A 24,746-nucleotide genomic window follows, 5' to 3' on the forward strand; every position below is an offset into this window, starting at 1 on the left:
TATAAGTTCATCTAGCAGTTTAAAAATACATGCATAATGATGTTTTGGAAAAGATAAATCCGGGTGTAATCAATACATGATAGGACTAAATAGATGAGGGGGGATAGAAACAATAACTATATATGGCTGCTATATATAAAAAAGGAAAAAGTGCCAAGAGCCAAAAACAACAATCACAAATATAGACAATCTCTCAAAAGAGACTCAAAAAAGTGCAAAGTTGTTACGCCGAGCGCTCCGGTCCCTGCTCCTCCCCGGAGCGCTCGTGGCGTTCTCTCTGCAGCGCCCCAGTCAGACCCGCTGACCGGGAGCGCTGCACTGACACTGCCGACGGGGATGCGATTCGCATAGCGGGACGCACACGCTCGCGAACCGCATCCCAAGCCACTTACCTGTCCCGGTCCCCGGCTGTCACGTCCTGGCGCACGCGGCTCCGCTCCCTAGGGCGCGCGCGCGCCAGCTCTCTAAGATTTAAAGGGCCAGTGCACCACTAATTGGTGCCTGGCCCAATCAGTGTAATTAGCTTCCACCTGCTCCTTGCTCTATATTACCTCACTTCCCCTTCCCTGTATTGCCGGATCTTGTTGCCCTCGTGCCTAGTGAAAGCGTTTCTTGTGATTGCCATACCTGTGTTTCCAGACCTTCTGCTATTACCATTGACTACGAACCTTGCCGCCTGCCCTGACCTTCTGCTACGTCTGACCTCGCCTCTGTCTAGTCCTTCTGTCCTACGCCTTCTCAGCAGTCAGCGAGGTTGAGCCGTTACCGGTGGATACGACCTGGTTGCTACCGCCGCAGCAAGACCATCCCGCTTTGCGGCGGGCTCTGGTGAATACCAGTAGCAGCTTAGAACTGGTCCACCGGTACGGTCCATGCCAATCCCTGGCTGACACAGAGGATCCACATCCAGCCTGCCGAATCCTAACAAAAGTGCATGTCAATAAATAATACCTCACTTAGTAGTGCACACACAGATGTGAATAGATGCCAAAAACGTATTGAGGAGATGCCGACCCCACTACAAACCTCCAACGCGTTTCACCAGCAAAGGGCTTTATCTAGAAGACTCCTATATAAAGCCCTCTTTGCTGGCGAAACATGTCGGAGGTTTGTAGTGGGGCCGGGATGAGTCCTGGACACGTGGGGTTACTACCTATTGCTGCTATCTTCATTTTACCTTATTTTTCACTGGTCACTATTTTTGTTCAATACGTTTTTGGCATCTATTCACATCTGTGCGTGCACTACTAAGTGAGGTATTATTTATTGACATTGTGGCAGTGTGGCAAGGAAAGGGTGCATTTCCCTTGCTAACTCTGCAAAATGCTCCACCTGTGGCCTGATTAATGAGGTATCAGGAAGGGAAAGTGTGTTTTAAAAGGAAAAGAAACAGAATAGTTGGGGCTCTCCCTGGGAAACAGCATGCTGCTGTAGGGAGAGACACTCGGACCCTGTTGAGGAAGCACACAGCTGGAATCTGTGAGTGGTCCAAGAAGTGGTGTGAACTGTGAGTAACAGGTTGCAGGAGTCACATGTTTAACTGGCTGAGGGTAGCTCACCAGTTAGTAGTCAGGGCATGCTGATATGTGTAGTCAGTGACCAGACGGTCTAGGATTTTATTTTGTTCCTGCGTTATGTTTGTTTTTCCCCTGCAACCTGTCTAAATAAAGCTGGCAAGGTGCCAGGCTTGCATGAATAACCGATGTCTGCGGGTTTATGGAGTGGAAACGTGTCCCGTGGCAGTGTCCAGGACGATCCCGGAGCTAATCCCCAAGGAGGAATCCTTCCAATTGGTGTCGGATGCGGGCAAACACGTTGCTAGGAGCAACCAGTGGTCGAGTTGCAGTGAAGTTGTTGCCAAGAGAAAACGCGCTGGTCTTGGTAAACAAAAATCGCGCTGGTCTTGGTAAACAAAGGGAGCAGATCCAGAACTTGAAGAAACCTTACAGATGGTTTCTGCTAAATTGTCTCAAAAGGAAGAAGTAGTTCATCACCTGACAGAGGAGAAAGAAAAAATGCTTGCAGACTTGAATAAAGAGCAGGAAGCGACGCTTCAGCTGCAGAAAGATATAGAGCGCCACAAAAGTGAGTTTGCGGCTCTGCAGGATGAACTGTCCCGCTCCCAGGGTCTTATGACCAGCAAGGAGAGAGAATTGGAGATTCTGGCCAAGCAGATCTCATTCAAGGATGAAGAAGTGAATGTCCTGTGTGGGGCATATCTGGCTCTACAAAGTGATCACAAGGCTACGTTGGTCGCCATGGAAGAGCTGGAGAAGGAGAAAGTGGTAATGGCTCATAAGGTGCAGAGCCTGGAGGCGCAGAACAAAACGCACATTACGTCTCACACAGCTGCCTTGGATTCACTGGGAACTGAGCTCTCTGAACAAGAGGCTCAGCTAAAAGTATATGAGCAGAAAGTGTCCAAGATGGCGCAGCTGAATAAAGACAATGAGCAGATGAGAGAACAACTGCTGTCCCTGGAGGATACTGTCAAAAACTTGACAGCATTGCTGGAAAGTGAGAAGAAGAACTCTGCTAAGCTCAAGAGTGAGCAGCAGAAATGTTTAAAGCTGGAAGGGGACATGAAGGACCTAAAAGAAAGCAGTGACCAAGCTATAGTAGAACTGGCTAGCGAGAGGTTAAAAGTGTCTCAGATGGAAACTGAGGCCAAAGCCACAGCCGTCCGTGTAAAAGAAGAAAAACTGCTTGTGGGGCAAAAGCTACTGGAAACAGGGATGCTTTCTCTAAAAAAGGCGGAGTCTGAACAATGGACACAACAAACAGTAGAGTCTGAAGACCATGAGAAGGTCCTCTGAAGCTGAGACTGAGGTGAAACCATATGGGAAGTCCTCTGAAGCTGAGACTGAGGTGAAACCATATGGGAAGTCCTCTGAAGCTGCAGAGATATTGACATTGGATGGTGAAAATGCTGAGGCAGAGAAGTTCTCTGAGGTAGAAGTTAAACCAGAGATAACTGCAGAAGCTGCAAGTAAAGTCAGTGACACAACTGAAGGTGCAGGTGAAAAACTGCCTAAAGGAGCCAAGAGTTCTCAGCCTAAAAATGAGCCTGTGAAGGTTGGTGTCCCTAAACAAAGGGCTAATAAGAAAGCAGAGTCCTTAAAAAGAGGTCACTGTGATAGAAGACTGGGTCGTGGTAGAAACCCTGAGAGGTGCTGGATTAGTTACCAGAAAACATCGGAAGAAAGTCCGCAGAAGTAGAATTTGAAGAAGAGTCAGTCTCAAGGAGAAGATGGACAGGTGCATTAAAGGGAAGCCTCCTGAAATTGTGGAGGATGTCTTAGAAGTCCTGCAAATGGGTGATACAGGCTCGGTTGGCCACCAGCAAAGTTGGGGCGATGGTCATACCGGTGACAGAAGAAGACAAAGGCCTGTAGCATCTGCCTTGTCTGCACCTAGTGTCCAGAGTACTGCACAGACCAAGATGAAGAACCTGGTGTTGGAAAGGTGTGACATGAATGGAGCTTTTTACAAGGAATTTGTCAAAGGTGACCAAAAGTCTTGAGGTCGGTGGCTGATGAAAGTGCGAATGAAAGAAGGGTGCACCATTGAAGTGGTGCAGATAAAATCTACCGATGAAGGAAGCCAAGTGCCTCAAAACCTGTTGGACGAAGTTGTTCAAGGAAAAGGAAAGGCAGTTGGTCTCTGCCTTTTGAATACAAGTGCTCCTTCCCGGTGGTCTTAGCAGAGGGGGGGGGATATGTGGCAGTGTGGCAAGGAAAGGGTGTATTTCCCTTGCTAACTCTGGAGAATGCTCCACCTGTGGCCTGATTAATGAGGTATCAGAAAGGGAAAGTGTGTTTTAAGAGGAAAAGAAACAGAATAGTTGGGGCTCTCCCTGGGAAACAGCACATCGCTGTAGGGGGAGACACTCGGACCCTGTTGAGGAGGCACACAGCTGGAATCTGTGAGTGGTCCAAGAAGTGGTGTGAACTGTGAGTAGCAGGTTGCAGGAGTCACATGTTTAACTGGCTGAGGGTAGCTCACCAGCTAGTAGTCAGGGCATGCTGATATGTGTAGTCAGTGACCAGACAGTCTAGGATTTTATTTTGTTCCTGCGTTATGTTTGTTTTCCCCCTGCAACCTGTCTAAATAAAGCTGGCAAGGTGCCAAAAAAAAAGAAAAGAAAACAAACTTTCTCTTGCCTGCCTATGCGCCCCCGAAGCTCCGGTACAGGTGTTTGGTCGCGGGGCTGTTTGCTTCTTACTTCCTGTTAGCCCGACACGTCACACGGGCGGGACATCGCTTCGGCCAGTGATAGGCTGAAGCTCCGTGAGACGCCCTGGGCTAACAGGAAGTAAGAAGAATACAGCCCGGGGACCGAACACCTGTACCGGAGCTCTGGGGGCGCGTAGGCAGGCAAGAGAAAGTTTGTTTTCTTTTTTTTTGCAGGCCGGACCGGATAAAATAAGAAAAGTGTGCACCGGACTACTCTTTTAACATAATAATTTAATAGCTTGGACATTTCCGCATGTGGCGATACCACATATGTTTATTTTTGTTGACATTATTATTATCATGATCATTATTATTTATATATTTATTTGAAAAATGAGAAAAGAGGGGTGATTTAAACTTTTATGGGGGGGGGGGGGCTTTTTACATGAACTTTTCTTAATTATTTTATTCACTTTTTTAATCCTCATAGGAGACTATGCTGTGCCTTTGGCTGTCCGGCCATGCTGGGAGTTGTAGTTTTGCAACAGCTGGAGGCGCACTGGTTGGGAAACACTGCTCTAGAGGTGTCATACCAGCCTATGTGTCAGTCTTCATAATGAATTTGATTCATGAACCAGAAGGCTCAGGATGAACAACGCTATAAGTGGAGTTTGGGGTCCTGTTAGAATGACTCTAATAACTAATTCTCTGAATATAGGAATGGCCTGACTATGACCCGTACCATGATATCCACGTGACAACCAGACACTGAAAACAATTGTCTCTAGCACTGAAAGGGTGAATTAATGGGAGACTTTGTGTAACCGGCAGTGACCGAGTCCAGACAATCAGGGAATGTGGATTGGGACGATATTTAATGGGATATTCTACATTAGGACAAGTCTTTTGATGTCAGTTTTTCACACATCTTAAGGATCAAGACACAAGAGTATTCAGACCTTACAAGACTGGTCATAGGTGTAATGTCAGTGTATATACATAACCAGCAAGATACATTCTATTACTAATACTGATCCTGAGTTATATGTAATCCTCTACTGTTCTGCTGGTGAGGTCACTGTGTATATACATTACATTACTTATCCTGTACTGATCCTGAGTTATATCCTGTATTATACTCCAGAGCTGTACTCACTATTCTGCTGGTGAGGTCACTGTGTATATACATTACATTACTTATCCTGTACTGATCCTGAGTTATATCCTGTATTATACTCCAGAGCTGTACTCACTATTCTGCTGGTGAGGTCACTGTGTACATACATTACATTACTTATCCTGTACTGATCCTGAGTTATATCCTGTATTATACTCCAGAGCTGTACTCCCTATTCTGCTGGTGAGGTCACTGTGTATATACATTACATTACTTATCCTGTACTGATCCTGAGTTATATCCTGTATTATACTCCAGAGCTGTACTCACTATTCTGCTGGTGAGGTCACTGTGTATATACATTACATTACTTATCCTGTACTGATCCTGAGTTATATCCTGTATTATACTCCAGAGCTGTACTCACTATTCTGCTGGTGAGGTCACTGTGTACATACATTACATTACTTATCCTGTACTGATCCTGAGTTATATCCTGTATTATACCCCAGAGCTGTACTCACTATTCTGCTGGTGGGGTCACTGTGTACATACATTATATTACTTATCCTGTACTGATCCTGAGTTATATCCTGTATTATACCCCAGAGCTGTACTCACTATTCTGCTGGTGAGGTCACTGTGTACATACATTACATTACTTATCCTGTACTGATCCTGAGTTATATCCTGTATTATACTCCAGAGCTGTACTCACTATTCTGCTGGTGAGGTCACTGTGTACATACATTACATTACTTATCCTGTACTGATCCTGAGTTATATATCAGACAGGAGGCTCATATCTTATGCATTAATCTTTCTTTATTAATGCCCATAGCAGAATATTCACTATTCAATTCAATGTAAATGAACATAAAAAAAACTTCAAAAACGACAACTCCCCGCAGTCCATGGGCCACAGTAGCCATTCCTATCCCTGTAGCCCCTATATAAGGACTGCCCCATCATAGAGCCTCCTCTTTCTTTATGCTCATAGCAGATTTTCAGATAAGTACTTCCATATTGAATATTCTTCCATAGAGTATTTTTTTATAGTGTGTTCAGTTTTTTCTGACATTTTGGCACTGTATAGCCAGTGGAAGGTGCCTTGGTCCTTCTCGCTTGCTATAGGGTGCTATTATATTCATTCGGATATTTATTTAAACTCCGTTTGTATATATCTTGTTTTCCCCTTGTTTGTATCCTTCTACCGTTTTTTTCCGGTTTATTGCTGTCGGCGTCGCTTCTCTGGACCCCTCCCTCCCCCCCCCCCCCCTTCTACCCTTCTCTCCGTTCTACGTCTACCCAAGGCGAAACTGGCCCTCATTCGCAAAGAGACCAGGGCAGTTTTGCGCAAAGGTTACTTATCCTTGCGGATCCTGGCTCGTCTGGTAGGCCTCTTAGCGGCCTCCATTCAGGCTATATTTCCGGCCCCTCTGCACTACAGGGCCCTCCAGAGACTCAAAATCCTTCATCTACGACAGGGTCTCAGGTATGCAGGCGAGATACTCCTCTGTGTGGAAGCCAAGGCAGAGTTGCGGTGGTGGCTGCGTCATGCCGTCGAATGGAACGGCAAGACAATCTTCAACTCCAGTCCGGACTTCATCTTAGAGTCGGATGCGAGCCGCCCAGGTTGGGGCGCTCGTTTCTGAGACGCCGCCACGGGAGGGACTTGGTCCTCAGTCCCTCCTTCACATCAATGCATTGGAGCTTCTGGAGGCGTCGTTCGCCGTCAAGAGTTTCCTGTCGGAAGCGTCCAATTGCTGCGTATTATTACGCATGGACAATGTTGCAGCGGTGCAGTATGTCAACCGCCTGGGGGGCACCAGATCCAAAATCCTTGCGAACATCGCAAAGGACTTTTGGCATTTCTGCCTCTCCCACAACAATGTTCCGTTGGCGGAATATATTCCGGGAGTTTCCAATACGGTAGCCGATTGGAATTCTCGCTATCTTCTCGACTCCAGCGATTGGCATCTAGATCGCTCAATCTTCCTTCAGCTGAATCTACTTTGGGGTCCATTGGGCATAGATCTATTTGCCTCGCGCCTCAATCATCATCTACCTCGCTTCTTCAGCTGGAGGCCGGACGCGGAAGCGTCTGCGGTTGACGCTTTCCGAAAGATCTGGCCGGAGGGAACACATTATGCATTCCCTCCGTTCTTCATGATTCCCAGGGTTCTCCTGCACATGGCGAACCATAAGGCGACGGTTGTGTTGATCACCCCCTGGTGGCCGACACAACCTTGGTTTCCCCTCCTTCTGAGGAAGACCTTGGATTATCCCAGGCTACTGCCTCTTTTCCCGCAGATTCTCTCCAATCCGACCAAGGGCATTCACCCTCTGGAAGCGGAGGGCAATCTGACTCTCCTGGCGTGGTTGGTTTCGGGGTGCCAGACGCGGACAGCGACCTTTCTAAGTCGGCTAGGGATCGCCTCGCCCTGGCCTGGGCTCGATCAGCCTGGAGACTCTGGGTGCGTTGGTGTGATCAACGACAGGTGGATCCCGTACAAGCGCCTATATCTGTAGTGGTGAATTATCTGGCAGATTCTTTTGAATCTGGTAAGTCGTTTAGCTCCATCAACGTGTACCGGTCGGCTATTTCCGCTTACCGTTGTCCTGTGGACTCTTTTCCGGTTGGCAAACATCCATTAGTGTGTAGGTTGTTGCGAGGTATCAAATTTAAGCGACCGCCTTGTCCTAAATATCAATCAACCTGGGATGTTTCCCGATTGCTTGACATATTCTTTAGGTGGGAGGACAATGATGCGCTTCCGTTGCGACTGTTGTCTTACAAACTTACGGTCCTTTTGTGTCTGGTGTCGATCAAACGAGTCTACGGACGTTAAGGCCCTGGACATTTCTAGGCGTCAATTCTCGCCTCAGGGTGTCAAATTTTCGGTGGTCCGTAGGACCAAAACGGGTTTACATTCATTTTTCTACCCATATTTTCCTGCGCATCCTCGTCTCTGCGTTGTTCGTTGCCTACAGGCTTACGAATCGCACACTGCTGAACTACGCTCTCCTGACTTTTCTCAACTCCTTGTCTCTTATGTCAGACCTCATCACCCGGTCACCTCCGCCATTCTGGCGCGGAGATGGCGGGTATAGACATATCCCTTTTTGGAGCACATTCTTCCAGAGGGGCTATGGCTACTAAAGTTGTCACGGCGGGGGGTTCCCTCGCTGATCTTTTAATGGCGGCCGATTGGTCTTCTGAGACCACATTTCGCCATTTTTACTTCAGGCCGGAGGAACATGTCTCCATGTCGGTTTTATGATTACTATGTTATGCTTATCGTGTATTTTATTCTATAGACTGTTAGCTTTGAACCTGCATAAGATATGAGTCTCCTGTCTGGTATATATATCGAGATTTTCCTAGCTTGTGACGGAAAATATTAGTTATATGAAGACAGGAGGAGAGTATCTTCCCTCCCTACCCAACCCTATTATGATTCTGAATTCTCTTTTCAGGTTACTGATCGCAGGATCGCAGCTGCTGGTTTCCTGTGTGTGGATGACCTGTTGGTCGAAGACGTTTTGGTTTTATCTAAAGTCCCCGTTGGGACGCGGTTGGAGTTACCCCAGTTTGTCTCCGGAAGCTGAGATATCGGGCCGGCTGGCCGAAGAGTCTGGAGGTTGTGGAGACGTCCAGTTGGAATTCATGGTTCCTGTGCGGCGGTGATTCACATAAAGAAAGAGGAGGATCTATGATGGGGCAGTCCTTATATAGGGGCTACAGGGATAGGAGTGGCTACTGTGGCCCAAGGACTGCTGGGAGTTGTAGTTTTTGAAGGTTTTTTTTTATGTTCATTTACATTGAATTGAATAGTGAATATGGGCATTAATAAAGAAAGATGAATGCATAAGATACTCGCCGCCTGTCTTCATATAACTCATATTTTCCGTCACAAGCTAGGAAAATCTCGAATTATATCCTGTATTATAGTCCAGAGCTGTAATAATCATCCGGCAACCAATCAAATCGCTTCTTTCATTTTTCAGAGGCCTTTCCAAAAAAAAAAAAAAAAAATGAAAGAAGTAATCTGATTGGTTGCTGTGGGAAACTGCACCACTCTTCCTCTACCCAGGTTATGCTAAATCCCCCCCCCCCCCCCCCCTAGTCTTTATTATCTTTGTGATTCAGTATGGTTTTCCAATTTGTCTGTAAATAAATAAAATTCAAGTTGTCATCCTTGCCAGCTACCATGCCTATAACAGTGTTCCTTAGACTGGGTTCACACCACGTTTTTGCAGTACAGTTCTCGTATAAATTTTCAATTTAAAAACCGTACGGAACCGTATTGAAACCTGTATGCATTGACTCTCCATTGATAATCGTATGCCAAGCGATGCATCAGGTTGTGTCCGTTTTGCATCCTGTAAGGTTTTGTCAGTTTTTTTCCCGTACCCAAAACTGTAGCCTATCACGGTTTTTGGTCCGGGTGAAAAACCGTATTGAAACGTATACTTTTTTTTTTTTTTTAACATGGGAGTCAATGGGAACCGTACAGAACCGTATGTGCGTACGGTTCCATCCGGTTTTCACCATAAGGTTTTTGACTTTGCACAGTTTTTTTTCTTGGAATTTCAATCAAACAAGTAAAACTTTATTCATAATGGAGTGAAAAGTTAAAAACGTGTACGTGTTTTTACTTACAAAACGGATGCAACTGGACATCATTTTTCAAATAGTATACGGATTCATATTTGTACACACGTTTTGATACAGTTTAGTCCGGTTTTGAGGAATCAGTTTTTTTTTTATCAAAAACCTGATACGGGAACTGTAAGCAAAAACGTGGTGTGAACCCGGTCTATAAGGAGAACTGTAGTGGAATATAACTCATCCCCTATCTGAAGGTTAGGGGATAAGTTATAGATCGCGGGGGGGCCGCCCCCACTGGGGCCCACCGCTATCTCCTGTACGGGGCCGCAGCAGACACGCCCCCTCCTTGTATCTCTATGGGATACATGGAGGGGGCCTGTCGGCTACCTCGTCATGCAGGGACAGAACGCCCCCTTCCTGCAGATTGCAGTGGCCCTGTACTGGAGATCGCGAGAGGCCCCAGTGGTCGGACCCCCCGCGATCTATAACTTATCCCCTATCCTTTTGGACAGGGATAAGTTATATTCCACTACTGTACTCCTTTAAAGGAGAAATCCGTTGAAAACTAACTTATCCCCTATCCATAGGGGAGTCCGACTGGTGGGACCCCGATCTCCTGGATGGGCCCTGGCACTCAGTGAGGAGCGCGTGCTGCACCCGGCATGCACTCCATTAATTTTTATGGGAGCACCAAAAAGACCTGAGTACAGCTCGCAGGCATCATCGGCGCTTCCATGGAAATGAATGGAGCGCGTACCGTCTACCGGTAGACGAGACGCGCTCCTCACTGAGAGCGCGGGGGTCCCGTCCCGGAGATCAGCTACTTATCCTGTGGAAAGGCGATAAGTACATTTTTGTAGTATTACGAAAGCGTCAGAAATTTTACAATTTTATACATACTTTTTATTTATTTATTTTTGTAAAAAAAAGTACAATAACACAATTACTATAGAAACATTGGTATTGTTTTAATTGTAGTGACCGACTGCGCAAAAAAACTAAATTTCTCACATGGCCGTAATTATTATTACAATTTATTAGTATAATATAGTGTTTTCCAAACATGGTGCCTCCAGCTGTTGCAAAACTACAACTCCCAGCATGCCCGGACAGCCTTTGGCTGTCCGGACATGCTGGGAGTTGTAGTTTTGCAACAGCTGGAGGCACACTGTTTGGAAAACACTGGCATAATACAACACTATTGATGAGATTTATCAAAACCAGTGAAATGGAAAAGTTGCCCATAGCAACCAATCAGATCGCTTCTTTCTTTTTCCAGAGGCCTTTTACAAAATGAAAGAAGTGATCTGATTGGTTGCTATGGGCAACTGGTCAACTTTTCGTCTGCACAGGTTTTGATATATTTCCCCACATATGTCATTCTCCAGGTGACCAGCAGGGGCGCTCTTACCATTCTTCACTGTCAGTTCAGACTGCGCTGCGCGGCCACGTTGTAGGGGTTTGCGCACCACCGGCGGAGGTGACGTGCGCGCCCCCGCGTCTCGGGGATTGTGGAGCCGGAAGTCGGGACGTGGCCGGCGCTGTGTGCGGGGGGAGATGGCCGTGGTGAGCAGCGCAGAGCGCCTGGAAGTCTCCATAGACGGCCTGACACTGACCCCGGACCCAGAGGAGCCCTCCGCCGGGGAGAGGAGGCCTGAGGCGGCAGAAGAGAGCCGGGAACCGCCGCCAGAGGATGACATGGAGGCCCAGAGCCTGGAGCAGCGCTGGGGCTTCAGCTTGGAGGAGCTCTACGGTCTGGCCCTCAAGTTCTTCAAAGGTAAATGACACCTGGGTGTGTGGTGGTCTCTGTGCCCCCCGAAGAGTGCTGGGAACTGGGGCAGACGTGTATGGTGGTGACCCCCACAACACTGCCCCCCTGAGGATGGTGGTGACCCCCACAACACTGCCCCCCTGAGGATGGTGGTGACCCCCACAACACTGCCCCCCTGAGGATGGTGGTGACCCCCACAACACTGCCCCCCTGAGGATGGTGGCGACCCCCACAACACTGCCCCCCTGAGGATGGTGGTGACCCCCACAACACTGCCCCCCTGAGGATGGTGGTGACCCCCACAACACTGCCCCCCTGAGGATGGTGGTGACCCCCACAACACTGCCCCCCTGAGGATGGTGGTGACCCCCACAACACTGCCCCCCTGAGGATGGTAGCAACCCCCCACAACACTACCCCCCTGAGGATGGTGGTGACCCCCACAACACTACCCCCCTGAGGATGGTGGTGACCCCCACAACACTGCCCCCCCTGAGGATGGTGGTGACCCCCACAACACTACCCCCCTGAGGATGGTGGTGACCCCCACAACACTACCCCCCTGAGGATGGTAGCAACCCCCCACAACACTGCCCCCCCTGAGGATGGTGGTGACCCCCACAACACTACCCCCCTGAGGATGGTGGTGACCCCCACAACACTGCCCCCCTGAGGATGGTGGTGACCCCCACAACACTGCCCCCCTGAGGATGGTGGTGACCCCCACAACACTGCCCCCCTGAGGATGGTGGTGACCCCCACAGCACTGCCCCCCTGAGGATGATGGTGACCCCCCACAGCACTGCCCCCCTGAGGATGATGGTGACCCCCACAACACTGCCCCCCTGAGGATGGTGGTGACCCCCCACAGCACTGCCCCCCTGAGGATGGTGGTGACCCCCCACAGCACTGCCCCCCTGAGGATGGTGGTGACCCCCACAGCACTGCCCCCCTGAGGATGGTGGTGACCCCCACAGCACTGCCCCCCTGAGGATGGTGGTGACCCCCCCCCCCCACGACACTGCCCCCCCTGAGGATGGTGTTGACCCCCCCCCCCCCACGACACTGCCCCCCCTTAGGATGGTAGTGACCCCCCCCCCCACAACACTGCCCCCCTGAGGATGGTGGTGACCCCCCACAGCACTGCGCCCCCCTGAGGATGGTGGTGACCCCCCACAGCACTGCGCCCCCCTGAGGATGGTTGTGACCCCCACAGCACTGCGCCCCCCTGAGGATGATGGTGACCCCCACAGCACTGCCCCCCTGAGGATGGTGGTTGCCCCCCTGAGGATGGTGGTGACCCCCACAACACTGCCCCCCTGAGGATGGTGGTTGCCCCCCTGAGGATGGTGGTGACCCCCACAACACTGCCCCCCTGAGGATGGTGGCGACCCCCACAACACTGCCCCCCTGAGGATGGTGGCGACCCCCACAACACTGCCCCCCTGAGGATGGTGGTGACCCCCACAGCACTGCCCCCCTGAGGATGGTGGTGACCCCCACAGCACTGCCCCCCTGAGGATGGTGGTGACCCCCACAGCACTGCCCCCCTGAGGATGGTGGTGACCCCCTGCTCTGCTGTGTTGTCATTGTTTCCAGTGTAGTGTCGGCGCTTTCATCCTGCCGCTTCCTTCTCATTCCTCCACACCCTGGACACCTCACCAGGAGGCGGCCGCACACCCAGCGCTCACCGGGACCTATAAATAGTCACAGAGCAAAAAGATGCACAGGAAAAAAGTCATGTTTAAAAATATAAATAGAATATTTCTGTAGCTCTGATCTGTACAGACCTGATTCTATTCAATTCCTTAACATAAATCTTCAGGATTTTAAGAGATTGCGGGGTCTGATGTATGTGACCTTATTTGTCAGGATTCTGATGTAAACTGGTGAAAAAAAGCGCAGTGTGAATAGGACTGTATACAGTGCAGAATAGTGACACCTGGCACTGCAGGAGTGATGAAACATTGTCACGACAAACACAGCTCTGATAGTGTCCACTCCTCAATATTCATAGGCTGGAAAGAGTGCCAGGCCCTATGTGATGGGGTGTGCCCGAGCCCTGTGCCCTATGTGATGGGGTGTGCCCGAGCCCTGTGCCCTATGTGATGGGGTGTGCCCGAGCCCTGTGCCCTATGTGATGGGGTGTGCCCGAGCCCTGTGCCCTATGTGATGGGGTGTGCCCGAGCCCTGTGCCCTATGTGATGGGGTGTGCCCGAGCCCTGTGCCCTATGTGATGGGGTGTGCCCGAGCCCTGTGCCCTATGTGATGGGGTGTGCCCGAGCCCTGTGCCCTATGTGATGGGGTGTGCCCGAGCCCTGTGCCCTATTTAAAGTGTGCCCGAGTCATACGCCCTGTGTGGTACTACACCACACAGGAGAGATTCTCTATACTACACCACACAGGAGAGATCCCCTATACTACACCACACAGGACAGATCCTCTATACTACACCACACAGGAGAGATCCTCTATACTACACCACACAGGAGAGATCCTCTATACTACACCACACAGGACACATCCTCTATACTACACCACACGGGAGAGATCCTCTATACTACACCACACAGGAGAGATCCCCTATACTACACCACACAGGAGAGATCCCCTATACTACACCACACAGGAGAGATCCCCTATACTACACCACACGGGACAGATCCCCTATACTACACCACACAGGAGAGATCCTCTATACTACACCACACAGGAGAGATCCCCTATACTACACCACACAGGAGAGATCCCCTATACTACACCACACAGGAGAGATCCCCTATACTACACCACACAGGACAGATCCCCTATACTACACCACACAGGAGAGATCCTCTATACTACACCACACGGGAGAGATCCTCTATACTACACCACACGGGAGAGATCCCCTATACTACACCACACGGGAGAGATCCCCTATACTACACCACACAGGAGAGATCCTCTATACTACACCACACAGGAGAGATCCCTCTATACTACACCACACGGGAGAGATCCTCTATACTACACCACACAGGACAGATCCTCTATACTACACCACACAGGACAGATCCTCTATACTACACCACACAGGACAGATCCTCTATACTACACCACACAGGACAGATCCTCTATACTACACCACACAGGACAGATCCTCTATACTACACCACACAGGACACATCCTCTATACTACACCACACAGGACACATCCTCTATACTACACCACACAGGACAGATCCTCTATACTACACCACACAGGACAGATCCTCTATACTACACCACACAGGAGAGATCCCCTATACTACACCACACAGGAGAGATCCTCTATACTACACCACACAGGAGAGATCCTCTATACTACACCACACAGGAGAGATCCTCTATACTACACCACACAGGACAGATCCTCTATACTACACCACACAGGACAGATCCTCTATACTACACCACACGGGACAGATCCTCTATACTACACCACACGGGACAGATCCTCTATACTACACCACACAGGAGAGATCCTCTATACTACACCACACAGGACAGATCCTCTATACTACACCACACAGGAGAGATCCTCTATACTACACCACACAGGAGAGATCCTCTATACTACACCACACAGGAGAGATCCTCTATACTACACCACACAGGACAGATCCCCTATACTACACCACACGGGACAGATCCCCTATACTACACCACACGGGACAGATCCCCTATACTACACCACACGGGACAGATCCTCTATACTACACCACACAGGACAGATTCTCTATACTACACACACTACTATTCTTTGCTGTAGATCATTGACAGTCTTTTGCCTGTGGACAGCAATTAAACCTTGTTGTTCTGTCCAGGATTAATGGATTCTTATTAGGTTGTTTCCGTTCTTCATTAGGTCACTTTTGATTGTGTTTTTGTATCAAGCAGGCAATGAGAAATTCCATAGACCCCAGAACAAACATTAGACCTCAGCAGGACATTGAGCTTGTCTTTCTAGCCCGGCTCCACCATTTAATGAATTAATATCAGGGATGTGGAATTCCTATCGCCCGATGGGCAGGTGAATTTTTTAGGCCTGAAGTAGAGATAAGAGCCTGAAAAGCCCCCGACAAGCACGGCAGCGCTCAGAAGGGTGTAATGGAGCGTGCTCCGGACTCCTGCCCGCTCCATACTCTGTAGCCCCCAGCTGTTTTCAGTAGCCGGGGGTCTCCGCTAATAGTCAGAATGCGGCAGCTTGCTATTAACCCTTTAGATCGCTGCTGTCAAAGCTGACAGCAGCGTCTAAAGGGACGTGAATGCTCCCTGGTGGGCTAGTGGGGTGGATCGCCCCCATCCACTATAGAGGTAGCCGGAGGGCTTACCCCTGTTCCATGGCATCTGTGGCTCTGTCATTGATAGTCTGGCTGGACTAGGCTCTATCAATAAATCACAGAGCACACAGATCAATGGAGTTCAATAGATCTTTATTGATCTGTATGAAGAATCTAATGATTCCTCCTAAAAGTCCCCTAAGGGACTAATAACGAGTAAAAAAAAAAAATAAAAAAATTATAATTTTTAAGAAAGTTTAAAAGACACACATTAACCCCTGTATGTATCCCATATGGTAAATGACGTAATTATAAAAAAATTAAAATAAAAAACACACAGAATTGCAATTTTTATAATATCCCAGAGAAAAAGTTAAAAGCGATTAAAAAGTCATATCAATACCAAAATGGTTCGGATACAAAAAAAAAAATTATGGTGCAAAAAATGAGCCCCTCATACAGCCTGGTATGTGGAAAAAAAACTTAAAATAAAAAAAACTACAGGGGTCAGAAAATGGCAATTAAAAAAATTCTAAAAAGTTCAGAATATTTTTTTTTTTTTTAATTAGTAAAACATGATGGAAACCATACAAATCTGGTATCGCTGTAATCAGGTCGGCCTACGGTATCAAAACAACATGTTATCTCAACCACAAGGTAAATGGCGTAGAAAAGAAAACCCAAATTTGCAAAATTATTTTACTATTTAAATTTCACTTCACCGATATTTTTTGTGTTTGTTTCGGAGAATAGGTTATGGAAAAATGTAAAGGAGTCATTTATAGTAGGTATTTATGGCTATTATAGGGCGTGGCGGAAAGAAAATCGAGAGTGTAAAAGCAAAAATTGGCCCGGACAAGTGGATCGTCATGAGGGACAAGTAGATTTTGCTCCGTTTTAGTCCCGTGGACAAGTAGTTTTTTATTAAAGGGGTACTCCGCTGCTCAGCCTTTGGAACAAACTGTTCCGAACGCTGGAGCTGGCGCCGGCAGCACGTGACATCATAGCCCCGCCCCCTCATGACGTCACACCCCGCCCTCTCAATGCAAGTCTACGGGAGGGGGCGTGACAGCCATCACACCCACTCCCATAGACTTGCATTGAGGGGGTGGGGCGTGTTGTCATGAGGGGGTGGGGCTATGAAGTCACAAACTCCCGGCTCCAGCGTTCTGAACGTTTGTTCCAAACGCTGAGCACCTGAGTACCCCTTTAAATTTCCACACCCGCTGATTATGACATCGTCAATATAGATGTTTTATTTTGCAATGTTTGTAGTTACTTAAAATGTAATACTCTACAATTGTTATATTTGCTTCCTTTGGCAGTCATTCTCTACTTCAACTGTTGCACAACTACAACTCCCAGCATGCCCGGACAGCCAAAGACTGTCCGGGCATGCTGGGAGTTGTAGTTTTGTAATCTCGGCGACACGTTGTTGGGAAAACACTGTTCTGCGTTCTACCTTGGATTGAAATGCAATCTGTGAACATTGATGCATATGATCCTATAAATTTACATACACTCCATGACCATATTACAACAGAGGGAAATAAGAAAGGGACGTGATAGGATGTAACTGAGGATCAGTAATGTAATGTGTGTACACAGTGACCTCACCAGCAGAATAGTGAGCGCAGCTCTGGGGTATAATACAGGATATAACTCAGGATCAGTACAGGATAAGTAATGTAATGTATGTACACAGTGACCTCACCAGCAGAATAGTGAGTACAGCTCTGGAGTATAATACAGATATAACTCAGGATCAGTACAGGATAAGTAATGTAATGTATGTACACAGTGACCCCACCAGCAGAATAGTGAGTACAGCTCTGGAGTATAATACAGGATATAACTCAGGATCAGTACAGGATAAGTAATGTAATGTATGTACACAGTGACCTCACCAGCAGAATAGTGAGCGCAGCTCTGGGGTATAATACAGGATATAACTCAGGATCAGTACAGGATAAGTAATGTAATGTATGTACACAGTGACCTCACCAGCAGAATAGTGAGCGCAGCTCTGGGGTATAATACAGGATATAACTCAGGATTAGTACAGGATAAGTAATGTAATGCATGTACACAGTGACCTCACCAGCAGAATAGTGAGTACAACTCTGGGGTATAATACAGGATATAACTCAGGATCAGTACAGGATAAGTAATGTAATGTATGTACACAGTGACCTCACCAGCAGAATAGTGAGAACAGCTCTGGAGTATAATACAGGATATAACTCAGGATCAGTACAGGATAAGTAATGCAATGTATGTACACAGTGACCTCACCAGCAGAATAGTGAGTACAGCTCTGGAGTATAATAGAGGATACAACTCAGGATCAGTACAGGATAAGTAATGTAATGTATGTACACAGTGACCTCACCAGCAGAATAGTGAGTACAGCTCTGGAGTATAATACAGGATATAATTCAGGATCAGTACAGGATAAGTAATGTAATGTATGTACACAGTGACCCCACCAGCAGAATAGGGAGTACAGCTCTGGAGTATAATACAGGATATAACTCAGGATCAGTACAGGATAAGTAATGTAATGTATGTACACAGTGACCTCACCAGCAGAATAGTGAGTACAGCTCTGGAGTATAATACAGGATATAACTCAGGATCAGTACAGGATAAGTAATGTAATGTATGTACACAGTGACCTCACCAGCAGAATAGTGAGTACAGCTCTGGAGTATAATACAGGATATAACTCAGGATCAGTACAGGATAAGTAATGTAATATATGTACACAGTGATCTCACCAGCAGAATAGTGAGTACAGCTCTGGAGTATAATACAGGATATAACTCAGGATCAGTACAGGATAAGTAATGTAATGTATGTACACAGTGATCTCACCAGCAGAATAGTGAGTACAGCTCTGGAGTATAATACAGGATATAACTCAGGATCAGACATAACTGATCTTTAGCCGATATACTTTGTGATCTCTCTGGATATTAGTATTTTTCGTCCTCTCTGCTTCTGATCCTTTATACAATAATCTTCCGCCATGTAGATGTATCGGGTCCTCATGTGGCAGCATTTATTTTACATCTCATTAACCTAGATGCGGAGCGGCCATAAGTAACGTTTTCCTCGGCACAAGTGACTGCAGCCAGATGAGGACGTCGGATGCTCCACAGATATGTCCCGGGGGGTTTCATCCTCTTCTCTTCTTCCGTTCAATTATCTGGTAACCTATAAAAACATCCAGCCGGAGTCATTGTGGCGGGAAGCAGGATGAGCGCTCATATATGTACGAAAAGATTGAGAATCCTCATCAGAAACAGGGCTGGACAGAACCAGGTCACCATAGGGAATAGAACATCGCCTCTGTGTTCCGTGGCCGAAAGCCAGATGTCATATGCGCGGAGATGGTTGTTGTCACTGGCAGAATGCTGGGAAACAGGGTTCTGCTGTGACTAATAGGGGAGTAAGGGGGGGAGGGGGTACGGTCCTCAGACAAGGTTATGCTCACCTGTGATTGTTTGGGTAGTGGTGGGAACAACACTGTGCCTACTGGGGTGCCACCCTGGCAAGATGGTGGTGGGGGTCCATTCCGGCTTGCATAAGGGAAAGAGGTGAGGACAGATGCCACCACTTGGACTTGCATTTCTGATTCCAGACACTAGGGGCACAGACATAATAGCGGTGTATTAGGAGTAATCTAGCGGTTGTGCAGTGGGGATATAGAGGGGTGGCCTATTTATAACTTGGTACAGTACCTATTGTTCAAATTAAGTTTATTTTTTATTTTTTGTGTGATGTGTTTTTCTAATTTTTCATTTTACTGTCTATATTTTATCATCTTGAAGTTTACATTCTCATCCCCATTTTTAAAGGGGTACTCCGCTGCTCAGCGTTTAGAACAAACTGTTCCGAACGCTGGAGCCGGGAGCTTGTGACATAATAGCCCCGCCCCCTCATTACCTCATGCCCCGCCCCTCAATGCAAGTCTATGGGAGGGGGCGTGACCGCTGACAGGGCGGGGCTATAACATCATGAGCTCCAGCGTTCGGAACAGTTTGTTCTAAATGCTGAGCAGCGGAGTACCCTTTAAAACTGAGCTGAGATTTCCTGTTCTGTCTGTGATTATAAGGAGGAGGCTGCACTGAGGAGGTTCACACTGCTTGTTGGAGCACAGCTGACACTGCGGGGTCCTGACTGATCCCGAGACAAAACAGGACATGCATTATTTATTTATTTTTTGTCTGCTTTAGGCTACATTCCCACTACGATTGTGTCATATGCCGCATTCCCATTCATGTGAATGAGCCAAACGGCGTCAGATAGTGACTCCGGTCGGCTCATTTTTGGTCCGGCAATAAAACCGATACGGTTCAAAAATGAGCCGACCGGAGTAACAGACTCCATCCGGCTTGTTAAAATGAATCGATGCGGTGCGGCCCCGACATGGATAAGCCAGCGGATGGTTTTTAATGGGGGGGGGTGCCATCTCCGTACAGCACCCGCATTCTGTGCCAGGCTGCTGCTCCAGTTTCGGAAACCTCTGTGTTTCTAGGACTGGAGACGCAACGTCACGCCACGCCACGCCCCCTCCATTCATGTCTATCGGAGGGGGCGTGACTGCCGTCACGCCCCCTCCGATAGACATGAATGGAGGGGGCGTGGCGTGAGGTCTTGTACAAAACTGAAATAAAAAAAATAAAAAATTTTTGTTTTTAAATTTACTCTTTTACTCTAGTATTTCTGTATAATTCAGGATTATAATGTAGCAGGTAATAGTCCTGATCAGGTGTCAGATACTTGCTGAAATGTATTGAGGTTACAAGGTGTCGCCTCTCGCAGGGAAGATTGACTCATGTATTTTTCAGTGTGCGGTGCAGCCCGGCTACAGGGAATTCACTGGTAGAGATGAGCAGTTCTGTGGTGCGGAGGACGACAGGTCACTGGCACCGGGATAGGATGACATAAGTGTCTGCACTTCAGCGTCCCACTGGTGCGAACACCGAAAAGCCTGGAGTAGAATGACAAGTCACTACTGGTGCCAGCTTAAAGGGCAACTCCCCTCCTAACTGGGAGTAGTCTCCACGCTGCAGCAACTTTACTGACTTAATAAGTAGAAGTATTAATTCCAGAAGGGCAATAGACTTATTGGGAAACTGGTTAATGTAAAGTCTCAGCTATAATCCTTATACCTGATGCCTCGTCATCTGCATCTTATAGGTCTCTGTATAATAAAGTACATGAGAGGAAGTGACTGCTGATGTGTATGAATAGTGCAAGTCTGCAGAGGCCTGTGTATACTGCAACCAACCATCTCAGACACTCGATAATACCCCATGTACAAGAATATAACTACTATAATACTGCTCCTATATACAAGAATATAACTACTATAATACTGCTCCTATATACAAGAATATAACTACTATAATACTGCTCCTATATACAAGAATATAACTACTATAATACTGCTCCTATATACAAGAATATAACTACTATAATACTGCCTCCTATATACAAGAATATAACTACTATAATACTGCTCCTATATACAAGAATATAACTACTATAATACTGTCTCCTATATACAAGAATATAACTACTATAATACTGCTCCTATATACAAGAATATAACTACTATAATACTGCTCCTATATACAAGAATATAACTACTATAATACTGCCCCTATATACAAGAATATAACTACTATAATACTGCCCCTATATACAAGAATATAACTACTATAATACTGCTCCTATATACAAGAATATAACTACTATAATACTGCTCCTATATACAAGAATATAACTACTATAATTCTGCCCCTATATACAAGAATATAACTACTATAATACTGCTCCTATATACAAGAATATAACTACTATAATACTGCCTCCTATATACAAGAATATAACTACTATAATACTGCCCCTATATACAAGAATATAACTACTATAATACTGCCTCCTATATACAAGAATATAACTACTATAATACTGCTCCTATATACAAGAATATAACTACTATAATACTGCCCCTATATACAAGAATATAACTACTATAATACTGCTCCTATATACAAGAATATAACTACTATTATTCTGCCTCCTATATACAAGAATATAACTACTATTATTCTGCCTCCTATATACAAGAATATAACTACTATAATACTGCTCCTATATACAAGAATATAACTACTATAATACTGCTCCTATATACAAGAATATAACTACTATAATACTGCTCCTATATTCAAGAATATAACTACTATAATACTGCCCCTATATACAAGAATATAACTACTATAATACTGCTCCTATATACAAGAATATAACTACTATAATACTGCCTCCTATATACAAGAATATAACTACTATAATACTGCCCCTATATACAAGAATATAACTACTATAATACTGCCTCCTATATACAAGAATATAACTACTATAATACTGCTCCTATATACAAGAATATAACTACTATAATACTGCCTCCTATATACAAGAATATAACTACTATAATACTGCTCCTATATACAAGAATAGAACTATAGTAATACTGCCCCTATATACAAGAATATAACTACTATAATACTGCCTCCTATATACAAGAATATAACTACTATAATGCTGCCTCCTATATACAAGAATATAACTACTATAATGCTGCCTCCTATATACAAGAATATAACTACTATAATACTGCCTCCTATATACAAGAATATAACTACTATAATGCTGCCTCCTATATACAAGAATATAATTACTATAATACTGCCTCCTATATACAAGAATATAACTACTATAATACTGCTCCTATATGCAAGAATATAACTACTATAATACTGCTCCTATATGCAAGAATATAACTACTATAATACTACTCCTATATGCAAGAATATAACTACTATAATACTGCCTCCTATATACAAGAATATAACTACTATAATACGCCTCCTATATACAAGAATATAACTACTATAATACGCCTCCTATATACAAGAATATAACTACTATAATACTGCCTCCTATATACAAGAATATAACTACTATAATACTGCCTCCTTTATACAAGAATATAACTACTATAATACGCCTCCTATATACAAGAATATAACTACTATAATACTGCCTCCTATATACAAGAATATAACTACTATAATACTGCCTCCTATATACAAGAATATAACTACTATAATACTGCTCCTATATACAAGAATAGAACTATTATAATACTGCCCCTATATACAAGAATAGAACTACTATAATACTGCCTCCTATATACAAGAATATAACTACTATAATACTGCCTCCTATATACAAGAATATAACTACTATAATACTGCTCCTATATACAAGAATAGAACTATTATAATACTGCCCCTATATACAAGAATAGAACTACTATAATACTGCCTCCTATATACAAGAATATAACTACTATAATACTGCCTCCTATATACAAGAATATAACTACTATAATACTGCTCCTATATACAAGAATATAACTACTATAATACTGCCCCTATATACAAGAATATAACTACTATAATACTGCTCCTATATACAAGAATATAACTACTATAATACTGCCTCCTATATACAAGAATATAGCTACTGTAATACTGCCTCCTATATACAAGAATATAACTACTGTAATACTGCCTCCTACATACAAGAATATAACTACTGTAATACTGCCTCCTATATACAAGAATATAACTACTGTAATACTGCCTCCTATATACAAGAATATAACTACTGTAATACTGCCTCCTATATACAAGAATATAACTACTGTAATACTGCCTCCTATATACAAGAATATAACTACTGTAATACTGCCTCCTATATACAAGAATATAACTACTGTAATACTGCCTCCTATATACAAGAATATAACTACTGTAATACTGCCGCCTATATACAAGAATATAACTACTGTAATACTGCCGCCTATATACAAGAATATAACTACTGTAATACTGCCTCCTATATACAAGAATATAACTACTGTAATACTGCCTCCTATATACAAGAATATAACTACTGTAATACTGCCTCCTATGTACAAGAATATAACTACTGTAATACTGCCTCCTATGTACAAGAATATAACTACTATAATACTGCCTCCTATGTATAAGAATATAACTACTATAATACTGCCTCCTATGTACAAGAATATAACTACTATAATACTGCCTCCTATATACAAGAATATAACTACTATAATACTGCCTCCTATGTACAAGAATATAACTACTATAATACTGCCTCCTATGTACAAGAATATAACTACTATAATACTGCCTCCTATGTACAAGAATATAACTACTATAATACTGCCTCCTATGTACAAGAATATAACTACTATAATACTGCCTCCTATGTACAAGAATATAACTACTATAAAACTGCACCTATGTACAAGAATATAACTACTATAATACTTCTCCTATATACAAGAATATAACTACTATAATACTTCTCCTATATACAAGAATATAACTACTATAATACTACTCCTATATACAAGAATATAACTACTATAATACTGCTCCTATATACAAGAATATAACTACTATAATACTGCTCCCTATATACAAGAATATAACTACTATAATACTGCTCCTATATACAAGAATATAACTACTATAATACTGTTCCTATATACAAGAATATATCTACTATAATACTGCTCCTATATACAAGAATAGAACTATTATAATACTGCCTCCTATATACAAGAATATAACTACTGTAATACTG

General features: G+C 45.0%; 2 protein-coding genes across 3 annotated transcripts in view; one reads left to right on the forward strand and one right to left on the reverse strand.

The window, feature by feature from the left end:
• Positions 1-11,407, reverse strand: part of LOC130363125 (homeobox protein Mix.2-like) — a 57,299-nt gene extending 45,892 nt beyond the window's left edge. For both annotated transcript variants that reach the window (XR_008891731.1, XM_056568501.1), the window contains exon 1: positions 11,320-11,407. The gene's annotated coding sequence lies outside the window, so the exon portion shown is untranslated. The remainder of the gene's footprint in view (positions 1-11,319) is intronic.
• ACBD3 (acyl-CoA binding domain containing 3) overlaps positions 11,387-24,746 on the forward strand; it is a 38,290-nt gene continuing 24,930 nt past the window's right edge. The window contains exon 1 of the mRNA XM_056568499.1: positions 11,387-11,685. Coding sequence (XP_056424474.1) covers positions 11,466-11,685 — 220 coding nt within the window. The 5' untranslated portion in view covers positions 11,387-11,465. The remainder of the gene's footprint in view (positions 11,686-24,746) is intronic.

This window comes from Hyla sarda, chromosome 3, assembly GCF_029499605.1.
Source record: "Hyla sarda isolate aHylSar1 chromosome 3, aHylSar1.hap1, whole genome shotgun sequence".
NCBI classification, from domain to species: Eukaryota; Metazoa; Chordata; class Amphibia; order Anura; family Hylidae; genus Hyla; species Hyla sarda.